The 12,618-nt window shown below is 42.4% G+C and overlaps 1 protein-coding gene across 1 annotated transcript in view; it reads right to left on the bottom strand.

The window, feature by feature from the left end:
- GRIN2A (glutamate ionotropic receptor NMDA type subunit 2A) overlaps window positions 1-12,618 on the bottom strand; it is a 338,815-nt gene that overhangs the window by 101,026 nt on the left and 225,171 nt on the right. The window contains exon 3 of the mRNA XM_081820054.1: window positions 1,927-2,041. Coding sequence (XP_081676180.1) covers window positions 1,927-2,041 — 115 coding nt within the window. The remainder of the gene's footprint in view (window positions 1-1,926; window positions 2,042-12,618) is intronic.

The following is a 12,618-nucleotide window of genomic DNA, read 5'->3' as shown; positions in this document are numbered from 1 at the left end:
AAGCTATAAACTTCCCCCTTAGCACATCTTCCACTTTATTCTTCAAATTTGATATGTTGTGTTTTCATTCAAAATATTTGCTAATATCTTTTGATTTCTTCTTTGACCCATGGGCTATTCAGAGATGTTATCTTATTTCCAAACATCTGGGGATTCTCTGGATCTATTTTTATTACTTTTTTTTTTAATTTTCTGATTTTTTTTTAAAGATTTTATTTATTTATTTATTAGAGAGCGAGCGAGAGAGAAACAGCATGAGAGAGGAGAGGGTCAGAGGGAGAAGCAGGCTCCCCGCTGAGCCGGGAGCCCGATGTGGGACTCGATCCCAGGATCCTGGGATCATGACCTGAGCCGAAGGCAGTCGCTTAACCAACTGAGCCACCCAGGCGCCCCTAATTTTCTGATTTTTAAAAAATTTTATTTTATTATGTTATGTTAGTCATCATTCATTACATCATTAGTTTTTGATGTAGTGTTCCATGATTCATTAAAGCATATAACACCCAGTGCTCCATTCAATACGTGCCCTCTTTAATACCCATCACCAGGCTAACCCATCCCCCCACCACCCTCCCCTCTAGAACCTCCAGTTTGTTTCTCAGAGTCCATAGTCTCTCATGGTTCATCTCCCCCTCCAGTTTCCCCCCCTTCATTTTTCCCTTCCTACTATCTTCGTCTTCTTCTTTTTTTTTTTTAAACATATAATGTATTATTTCTCTCAGAGGTACAGGTCTGTGATTCATTTATTTTAACACTGTGTGGTCAAAAAATGCATTCTGCATGATTTCCATCCTTTGAAATATATCAAGACTTGTTTTATGCTCCAGAACGCAGTCTACTTGGGTCCTTTTCTAAGTACACTTGAAGGAAAGTTTCTTTTGTAGCTGTTGGGTGTAGCAGGCAAAATCTTCCAAAGCTTTCTCTTCATCTTTCCTTCTAGGCATCCATCACGGATCCCCCAAAGTCAGTGCTTCTGTTTGCACAGTACTTTCTTCTGATCCTAGTGAATTATGTACATCTCCCACTCCACATCCTGCATCTTCCTACCCATAGGATCTCTCAAGCCTCCATCTGAAGTGCAAAGTAAACAGAAATCTCAAGCTGCTTGAGGCGGTTTAGAAGCCATGCCTTGCTTGTCAAGGAAGACAAGATAACGACCCAGGCTTCCTTTCCATATTTTTTGTTCTACTCTTTATGTGATCGTGTGGCGACTAATTTGGGATTTGGTGGGAGAGAGGGCAAATGGGGTAGATATTGTCATTGTTCGTGTGGGGTCATCTGTAAATCCCCCGTGACGTCTCCCCTGTCTGACTCAGGACCCGGCTCAGGTGGGACGTGTGATGATTTTTTTTCCTGCAGAGTTATGTTTTATATTTTCAATAGTTAATATATATGTACTAGAAAATGTGCTTTACAAGAAATATAATCTCCCTCTCTAACCTGTGATTTGCACAAGTGATACACTTAAGTTTGGGAAATTAGTTGACTTAAAGTAAAAGACTATGTCAATGAAAATACAGGGGTTTATCTATATGGCAAAATGTGTAAATATGGTACTTAATATGGGGTGTAGGCAAACTGGTGTGAGCACTGCTATACAGTAAACATTTGCTATTGCAACAATGTGAACCAAAATTTAGTCTAAATTATTTATCCTAAGTCCTTTAAGGACCCTTCCTAACGAGATTGGAGAAGCTGACACAAGGAACAGCACACGGTTACCACAGTTCACCCAGAAAAAGCATTCCAGCTACACCTTATGATATTTGGTTCACCTCGTTCCAGGAAAGATCTGCTCCTGGTCGTGGGATGGAATCTGAAGCAGCTCAGAAGGAAAGGTGTTGGGAAAAGAATTAAGTCCAGCCCTTCCATTGCCCATGCATTCATCCCCCACCCTGCATTACCAACATGCAGAAGGATGCTCACCTTTTCCCATTCTCGGTCCTTGTTCAGCACAATCACCACCAGTCTGGGATGCACCTGATAGCCTTCCTCAGTGAAGGACAAGTCTTTGCCATCCCATGTCACATTGACCATAAATCTAGAGAGAAGAAGAGAGAAAGACAAGTTTTTAGGGAAGAAGGAAAGAGGTCAGTTGAGTGGAAGGCACCACCGTGTAATACTCGGAACGTGGAGACTTACATGGCCATGATCATCCATGACAAGTGGCCTCTATCTGTGGGAGTATTAGTACCCATGTAGGCACTGCTAATTGGCCAGGCACTCGTTCCCATGAGCCTGTACTCACTCTCAGAATCCCCCATCCTATATAGATGTTAGTAATTGATTGTCATTAGCACATGGGATGGAACCTTTCTGTCCTGCCACACCCACACACCTCTGTTCATATGACATTACAGGAGGATCTTAAAGCATATTCTTTTATGTTTTAACAAGCTTCCCTAAAGGAAGCTGCTGCCTCATTAACCATATGGGATGCAACTTCAAAGAAATGGTATCGTATCTATTCATTACTCATTCCACTAATACTTATTAAATGCTTGCTACATGCCAGGACTCAGCTACTTGGCTGAGGATAAATAAGGAAACAAATATGATCCCTCTCCTCATAAAGCTTATAGTCTAAAGGAGAGGATAGGCATTAATTAATTACAGATCTATGACAAGTGTTATAATAGCGAGGTGGGTGTGCTATGTAGAAGTGAAACAGGGGTCAGGCAAGACATCTATAAGGAAGACTTCAAGGCTTCACTGGAAGGATGAGTCAGCATTAACTAGGTTAAAAAAAAAAAAGACATAAGCAAATTCTAGGCAAAAAGGGCAGCATGTGCAAAGGCTCTGTGGCAGTACACACAAACTGCAAACCAGTGAGACCAAAGCAGAGAGAGACAGAAGAATGTGGGATGTGGTGTGGTTGAGAAGGTAAATAGGGGAGATAATGCAAAGCTTCTCAGGCCATGTTAAAGGGTTCTGTCTTTCTTTTAAAACAGTAGGAACACACTGAAGGTTTATTGTTGTTCAGTTAGCCACTGTATAGTACACATCAATTTTTGATGTAGCATTCAATGATTCATTAGTTGCATATAACACCCAGTGCTCATTACAACACGTTCCCTCCTTAATACCCATTACCCAGCTACCCCCACTCCACGACCCCCTCCCCTCTGAAACCCTCAGTTTGTTTCCCAGGGTCCATAGTCTCTCATGGTTCATTTCCCTCTCTGATTTCTTCCCCTTCAGTTTTCCCTCCTCCCCCTATGGTCCTCCACGCTATTCCTTATGTTCCACATATGAATGAAACCATACAATAATTGTCTGTCTCTGCTTGACTTATTTCACTTAGCATAATCCCTTCCAGTTCCATCCAGGTCAGTGCAAATGGTGAGTATTCATCCTTTCTGATGGCTGAGTAATATTCCATTATATATATGAACCACATCTTCTTTATCCATTTATCTGTTGAAGGGCATCTCGGCTCCTTCCACAGTTTGGCTGTTGTAGATATTGCTGGTATGAACATTGGGGTGCATGTGCCCCTTCTTTTCACTGCATCTGTATCTTTGGGATAAATATCTAGTAGTGCAATTGCTGAGTCATAGGGTAGCTCTATTTTTAATGTCTTGAGGAACCTCCATACTGTTTTCCAGAGTAAATGTAGCAGCTTGTATTCCCACCAACAGTGTAAGAGTGTTCCCCTTTCTCCACATCCTCACCAACATTTGTTGTTTCCTGTTTTGTTAATTTTTGCCATTCTAACTGGTGTAAGGTGGTATCTCATTGAGGTTTTGATTTGTATTTTTCTGATGGCTAGTGATATTGAACATTCTCTTACACCATACACAAAGATAAACTCAAAATGGATCAAAGACCTCAATGTGAGATAGGAATCCATCAAAATCCTAGAGGAGAACATAGGCAGTAACCTTTTCGACATCGGCCACAGCAACTTCTTTCAAGACATGTCTCCAAAGGCAAGGGAAACAAAAGCAAAAATGAACTTTTGGGACTTCATCAAGATAAAAAGCTTCTTCACAGCAAAGGAAACAGTCAACAAAACTAAGAGGCAACCCATGGAATGGGAGAAGATATTTGCAAATGACATTGCAGATAAAGGGCTGGTATCCAAGATCTATAAAGAACTTCTCAAATTCAACACCCCAAAAAACAAATGATCCAGTCACAAAAAATGGGCAGAAGACATGGACACTTCTCTAAAGAAGACAAACAAACGGCTAACACACACTGAAGGTTTTAATCATGGAGATGATACAGTCAGATTTTTCTTGTAGAATATGACTTGAAGGCTACGTAGAGAATGGGCTGGAGGGGACCAGAGTGGATACAGGGGGTTAGGTTACAGTGTGCTTATTCTCCATGTCAGAGATGATCTTGGCTTTGGCTCTGTTGTGGCCCCAACAGAGGAGGAGAAGGAGGAGTATGAGTCGCCACAAATAGGACCAAGTGGAGAATATTTAGCAGGTATTCAGTTGATGTGAAGGTTGGGGAGAGAGAAGCAACAAGGACAACACTGGCCTCAGCATCTGCCTTATATAACATCCGTGTATTCAACCATTGTCCTAGCACTTTCATTGCACAGGACGTCTTTCTGCCTTATGATCATCTTACCTCCACCACTATTCAAAACCACCTTGCCTGTAGGCAGGCTGGATGTGGACGGGGAGGGAGGCAAGGCAGAGCTCCCCTCCCAGGATTTGGATGGGAAAATCCCCAGGAGTCCACATCCCCTTGTAACCTGAGGAAAAGGTGATATTGTTGGAGACTTCCAAGGGAACATACCACTTAACAGATACTCAATTAATGTAATACGGTAGGTTGAATATTCAGAGACCCCCAGAGAGACAGGGTATCTCAAGACCGTGGCATTTTCTTACTTTATACTCCTTTAACACCAGAAGCAGCTGAAGAAGTAAAATATTAAGGGGGAGAAATAGAGTATAAAAAATTCAAAAACAAGAGACTGTCCTAACTGGTCACATATCTGCCCCTGGTCCGCCACAGTGCAGGCTGTGTCATGTGGAAGGAGAATCAGGTCTCCCAGGACATGGTAAAGAAATTGGGGAAAAGGCAAAGAACAAATATTGTGTATCCACTCAATGAACTATTTGGGTTTTTAAAAATCATGTTTTTGATGACAAGTTAATGGAGAGGAGAAAATGCTCACTCTTTCATGTTAAACAAGCAAAAGAGGATAAAAATAGGGTTTGTCTGTGCATAAAAGGATTACAGGTTACCTTTTATTTTCTTTTGTGTATCTTTGCGTTCTCCAAATTTTCTGCAAATAGCGTCTGCTAAAAAACAGAATAAATAAACCACTGCAATTCCAGAAGGAGCAAAGAGTAATCACTCTTCTATTTGGTGCACGTGAGGCATCTGTGATCATTTCCTAGTGGGATATTTTGTTGATTCAACAACAATTTGCTGCATGTCTATTATGTGTCAGGCCCTATGGGGAGTCCTATAGATACGGAAATAAAAACCACAGTGTCTGTCCGCCCTCCTACCCACATGTTCACCACCCAGCAACATAGGCACATAAACATGCCAGCACAGAGAACGCCGCTCATGCAGGGATGCTCAGTAAGTGGGAGAAGTGAGAGTGCAGAGGAGGGCCCCTCACTGAACCTAAGGGATTGGGGGTGGGGCTTCCTGGAGAATCTTGAAGAGTGAAAGAGTTAAGAAGAGGTGGGAGAGGGGAGCCTCGGTGGTTCCTTCGGTTAAGCATCCGTCCCTTAAAAAAAAAAAAAGCATCCGACTCTTGATCTCATCTCAGGTCTTGGTCTCAGGGTCATGAGTTCAAGCCCTGCACTGGGCTCAGTGCTGAGCATGAAGTCTATTTAAAAAAAAAAAAAAAAAAAGGAGAAGGAGAAAAGAATTCTGAGCAAAGGCATCACCTTGAGAAAAGAAGAGTCAGCAAAGGTCGGCAGCGTAACACATGCTGGGGGAAAATAGGGAATAGCTTAATAAGCTAAGGGGCAGTGGGATTTCTCTGGAGAGGATCCGTGAAGCCAGATCCTAAAGGACCTTGACTGCCACCCTAAAGTGTTTGGATTTTGTTCAGAAGGCAGGGGAGATCCATGAAAGGTTTTAAATAAAGGAGTGATGCATAGATTTGCTGGCAAGAGAAGCAGAAATAAAAATGCTTCTCTGCATTGGAGGACAACTTCATTTTTGTTTATGGCTAAAAATCTTCCATTATAATTAGGGGGGGTCTAAACTAGGTTGTTTATATTTTTCCAGTTGACTTTTGGTTTTGTTCCCCATGGTTATTTTTAGCCCTATTATATTGTCTGGCACACTGTAGGGCTGGAGTTCATGTTTGGTGGTTGAGTATGTTAAAAGATCATCACCAGAAGTGCCATCCATCCATGTCTACATCCATCTGTCCATCCTTCTGTCCATCCATCCATCCGTCAATACATTCATCCATCTATCCATCCAATAGACATATTTGCGTACCTACTACGTGTCATGACCTGTGCTAAGAACTGTGGTAGGAAAAATGATAAAGTAAACAAACATATTTCTGCAATACATAACTGCAGTCAAGAACAGCAAGTGTAAAATTAGAGATATGTATTAAGTAGGCTGGCAAAGAGCATGAGAAATAGAGTGGCCAATTCTATTGCAGAGGTAGAGCAGGCATCAGGAAACTAAGTGGAAGGAAGAACAAGGGCTGGAGGGGTGTATGGCCAGGAGCGAGGGGTGGCAATGCACTGCAGGGAGGAAACCACCAAGCCAATGGCATAGAACAGGATGGAAGACTGTTCACGGAATCTCCGATAAACACTGCAGACAAAGACCACCAGCGAGTGGCCTTTACCAGAGCTAGTAGGAAATCAGTTATCAAGTCTCTGTATTTGCTGCCCCAAACTCAGAAGTTATTAATTTATTATTATGGTTGATGTTGTTGAATCAAATTAGCTATCAGGCCAGGTTTTGATTTGTCCAACACTTTGAGATGGACAGAGCTCAGGATGGATCCACCCAATTACCTAAAGGTGGATGAACTGAAAATTCCAGTCAATTATCAAGAGGTTCGGAAATATCCAGTTTGTTATCTTTTTGGAAAAGGCAGACCAGAGAGCAAATGCTTTGGTTTTGACCTAGATATGTGGCCCTGGCGAGAGCCATTCACAGGGTTACATGTGGTGCGACCCAAACATCACAGTCATCATTTGAATCAAGGAGCTAGCATGTACTATTGGGCATCCAGATTTTCTTTTGATTTGCCAGGTGAATTTACTCAAACCTCCCTCTTCTTTAACCCCCCATTTCTACTTCCTCTACTCATTCCCTTTTCTCCCATCTTGTGGTGAAATCAGATGGAATGAGCAGGGTGATGATTTAGATGCAATCACGCCTCTTTGGACTACATGGAAACGACTATATGGGTGTTATGCTCCCTAGTTTTCTGTGTTCCTTTAAGATTCAATATTCTGGACCGATGAGTCTGTAAACTCAACATTAATATTGTTTTATTGTTTTTCCTTTTGTTTTTTATTAACAGTCTTCAGTCCATTGGGTATGCATGGGGGGAGACCCTCTTATAGAATTTTTTGCTGAACAGTAATTTCATTATGAAGTTGGCAGGATGCAAGCACCTATTATCTTCAATTCCCCCATTCAATTTCTAGGAAAGACGATTCATACTTTCTCAGACTTTCTTCCCATTTAAACTAGCTCCCGAGCAAAATTCTTTACCTAGGGAAATCCCATTACACACCCCATTGCTTGGTCCCCATTAACACCTGCTGGGTACTTGTATTAAACAGTAAAATTTTATCACTGTTTTGTTTATCTCTCAAAAATGGATTATAAACTTTTAGTGACCAGATGAAATATCAGAAATTCTAGCAGCTGCTAAGCTTCAAATTACATCTTCAGTATTTCTATCAGGGGCAATAAATACAGGAAAGCATGCTGGCAAAATGTGGCCAGGTGGGGGCTCTTGGGGTTTGCAGAGGGTCCACTTCTGTATTGTTATCAACCATTGATGGCAAAGCCAAGTAGCTGGATTTTTGGTTGTTTTTTTTTTTTTTTTATTGTCCATGACATACACAACACTAAGACCTGAGTCTGAATGGAGAGGTGCCATAAGGGCATAACACACACTGGATCTGGAGCTTCCGTAGAAAAAAATCATGTAAGAAGATCTCCTGAATCATTTTATATTGATTTCATGTTGAACTATTTTAGACATCTTGGCTGAAATAACACATATTATTAAGATTAATATCATCTGCTTCTTTTTACTCGTTTAATGTGCTGCCAGAAAGTTTAAGATTACACAAGGCTAGCCTTCTATTGCTTTTGGACAGCTCTTCTAGATTGTCATTGGTTTTGGGTTTGGTTTTTTTTTTTTTTTAACCAGTAGACAGTATGCATCATGAAGGCAGGGACCTCTTCTGCCTTTAGTATCATATTTCTAGTGCCAAACAGAGTGCTGATGAATACAACAATGAATTGCTATTTCTACGTTGTTGGAAAACAGAAGACGGATCAAAAGCCTGGCTCTGCACTCCCAACTGTTTCATGTTGGGCAGTGTATTTAAAATTCTCTGAGCCTCCATTTCTTTCCTTGTAAAAATCGGATGAGGTTCAACCATATGAATTAGTCAAGACAGTCTCATGTGGTTGCAGCTCACCATTACCCAACTCCTGGGTTTAGGGGTAGCATTAGGGACGGTGCCCTTAAAATGCCCAGCACTATGCCTGGTTTATGGCTGTCACTAATAAATAGCTAAGATTTACAGACATTTCCTATGCATTTTTTTTTTTTTTTTACTATTTTCCCACCCTGTCATATTTTCTAACACCCCACCCCAGATGCAGCCTGGTCTTTTTAAGGCCATACTTCTCATGGCTGTGACCAGGGGTCCCTCTGTCCTCCCATCAAAAGCCAACCATATACGGGCTGCCAAAATTCCTTGAACTCTCACTTAAAATGTCTCATTCCCTCTAATTTCTATTTTCTCTCTTTCATCTTTATGGTCGTAAGTCTCCTTTAACTTCCAAATCTGATTATTTGAAATGTTCTCGAGACATATTTATTATTCACCATTTCCCTTCAGACTAATTCTTTTACTGTCTCACAAATGCCACTATAACCCATTTAGTGTTTCTCAATTTTTGGTTAATTTCCCATCCGCTTCACCATTTCCCACATTCCCCCTCGGGTTTTGTATTTTTCCCCCCCAAATCACAATCTGCCTGAAATGCCTCCTCGAACTGCTTTTGGGTGTCACCCTTCTTTTTCTGTCATGTAATTTACATGTTTCTGAAAACAGTCACTGTTCTCTGGAGCCTCTTTTCACTCCTCAGGACACTCCCATTCTTTGAAAACATTTTTTTTTTCTCTCTGCAGCATTCTTGCATGGTTTGGAATCCCCCCAACTCTGATGCGTGCCTGAGCAACCCCCCATCTTCCATGAACCATTCCCTGATGGGCATCAACCCTCTCCCCTCTTTAGGCCACATGCATGGTGCCTTCACCAGCTCCCAGCCCATGCACAGGCCCTTCCCCGAATGCAAGCATCCAGCACCCCCTGCCACACACACAGTATGCAGAATGAGATGATGCAAATCAATTCAAAGTGCAATTGTATCCAAGAATTTCTGGATACCGCCCCCCAAGAATACAGACTCCATAAGGACAGGGCATTTTTCTCGTGTTCTCACCTGCACCCCATTCCAGAACCAGGAACCATTCCTGGCATAAAGCAGATGCTCATCACCTACTTACTGAGGGAATGAAAGGCCTCAGTTCGGTCATATTTTCTCACTCTCTGACAATGAGCCCTGCTTTATCTGTCTGTCCAGTGGGTGTCCACTTGTGCTCCATGGATCCCTGGGGATATGATGAAGGAACTCAAAGGCAGAGGAGAAAGGTTGGGGGTGAGGGGGAAGCCTCTATAATTCCACCTCCACTTGAATCACTAATATGCTGCACTCTCTTATAAATTATTATTGGAAAAACATTCTACTGCTCATATCAATCAATGAAACCAACAAGCCAGAAAACAATTAAGGAGCTGTTCCTCGACACTGCAGCACACAAAGACCCTGGTCTTCAACTTGGCAGACTGAGGATCTTGTTTTACCTCCCGGGATATGTGAGTAATGATGACTGCCTCTAAAAAAATATGGACAAAAACATATTTAGCACCAAATAGGTGTTAAATGTTGGATGAAATACTTTCCATACGCCACCTGAATTTTTACCCCAAAAACTAAGTGTGGATTATCCCATTTTACAGAGAAAGAACAGAGGCACGGAGGATTTTATGATGGTGCCAAAGGCTACACAGGGTGTCGGATACTTCTGGTTGTTCTTCGTTATCCTCTTTCCTCTTCTACTTTAGTAATCGGAAACCCCCATTTTTAGCTGTGCACATAGCCTTCTGTAATTAAGTTTACATTTCCTAGCCCTCCGTATAGCTAAGCATGACTATGTGGCTATGTTCTGGCCAAAAGCAAGGGAGAAGGTGTGATATTCATAACGTATAGGAGGCATCATATATGGAAGGGATGGACGCTTCTTTGCTCCTTCCTCCTTCCTGCTGGCTGCAATGCAGACACGAGGCAGGAGCACTAGCAGCGATGCTGGACTATGAGGTGGAAGCCACTGGCGAGGGGTGGCAAAGCCACAAGGCAGAGAAGCCCGGGTCCCTGACACCATGCAACAGCATACAAGCCCTGGTCTACCTTTGGACTTCTTTTACAAGAGAGACAATTCAATGCCTACCCTACTGAAGCCACTTTTGTGTTTTAGGCTTTCTGTCACTTGAAAACAAAATTGATCCTGTCTGGTTTAAGTGCTAGAGCGAGTATCTGAACCAAAATACAGTCGAAAGCCTTTGAATTAAGCTGCACCAGTTCCCAGTTGGCCTCTCTGCATCTCAGTTAACCTTCTCTGAAAAAAGCGGGCATGGTACTATATATTTCTTTGTTTCCTTCCTAGCTTTGCAGTATTTGATCCTCTCTCCTGATTCCCCTCCCAGTATATAGTGCATCTAGTCCTACCCCCATATCTTAGTGTATTCTGTTCCTCTCGCTCAAAATGTCTTCCCTCCCCATTATCTTCAATCTAAGCCCAATACCTTTTGGGGGAGGGTAAAGCTGAGTATCAAGCTCCATTTCTCCCATTTGGCCTTTCCTGATAATCTTTCCTCTTCTTAGTTCATTTTAATCCACACCTCATGTTATAGCCCTTAGCGATACATCATCCCCAACCGTTCCCTAAAAATTTCACAGTCACACATTTAGTCTCAACAGAAGCAGAGATCAGGTCTTGGCTTCAGTCATTTGTGTTTATCTAGAGCCATGCCGTTGGGCACAGCGTGCTCAACAGTTATTGACTTGATTCGCAAAGCGGTGCATTAATCTTCACCTCAGGAAACACCACTGTTTTCCAAACTGAACACCAAATCCAGGACTGAGTGGTGACAAGAAGCCAGGCCACATGACTTTGTCCACACAATATTCAGTAGCCATAATTCCTCCTCATCCCGTCCACCATGTTTAGTGGCCACCTTTCAAGACCATCTCAAAAAATGCCTCCCTGACAAAGGTTTCCCTAACACCTCCAAATCAGACACATCCTCTCTCAGCTCTCAACCCCGATTGTTCATGTGCTGTGCTCCCCTCTGACAGGACCTCTGTTATCTATGTCACTTGGAGTGAATTTTTTAAAGACACCTCTTTCTGAAGACCTTTGTGATGGTTCATTTCATGTGACTGGGCTAAGGGATGCCCAGATAGCAGGTAAAATACTACTTCTGAATGGGTCAGTAAGGATATCTCTGGAAGAGGTTAGCATTTGAGTTAGTAGGGTAAGTAAAGAAGACCACCCTCACCAATGTGGGTGGGCATCATCCAATCTGTGGAGAGTCTGAAATGAACAAAAAGGCAGAGGAAGGGGAAGCTGCTCTCTATGCTCAAGCTCAGACATGCATTTTTCACCTGCCTTCGTGGATCTATGCACCTGCTTCTCAGGCCTTTGGACTTGCACTGAAACCACAAACCATGCCACTGGCTTGCCTGGTTCTCCAGCTTGCAGACAGCAGATCATGGGACCTCTCAGCTCCATAATCATGTGAGCGAGTCCCTCATAATAAACCTCTTACTTTATAGCTTCTTGGTTCTGTTTCTCCAGAGGACCCTAGCTAATACAACCCTATACTACCACCTGCTAGAAAAATAGAAGACAAGTCTTTGATGAATATGATGTGGAGGGAGATTCCCGGCTGGGCATTCATCATAACCTGCCTGACTTTACCACCTCTGCTAGAGTATAACCTTCTTGAAGATAAGAATTCATAACCCAGGACTCTGAACTCTGAGAACATCAGGTAGACAGAACAGCAGGTGTAGGGTAGACAAGCTGGGGCTGAGTTTTAAACCCACCATTATGGGCACCGTCCCCATAAGCAAGACCTCTGAGATTCAGCTCATTCCCATAATAAATGGGGGTAACATCACTGTCTTAGGCTGTTTGTGCTGATGTAACAAACTACCATAGGCTGAGCAGCTTAAATGATGAGAATTTGTTTCTCACAGCTGTGGAGGCTGAAAATCCAAGATGGAGCCCTGGCAGATTTGGCATCTGGTGAGAGCCTGCTTCCTGGTTTACAGACA

Source organism: Leptonychotes weddellii, chromosome 5, assembly GCF_054177405.1.
Source record: "Leptonychotes weddellii isolate Sample4059 chromosome 5, ASM5417740v2, whole genome shotgun sequence".
In the NCBI taxonomy this organism is placed as follows: Eukaryota; Metazoa; Chordata; class Mammalia; order Carnivora; family Phocidae; genus Leptonychotes; species Leptonychotes weddellii.
The sequence above is the reverse complement of the archived record's forward strand: the minus strand, read 5'-3'. Positions and strand labels throughout refer to the sequence as shown.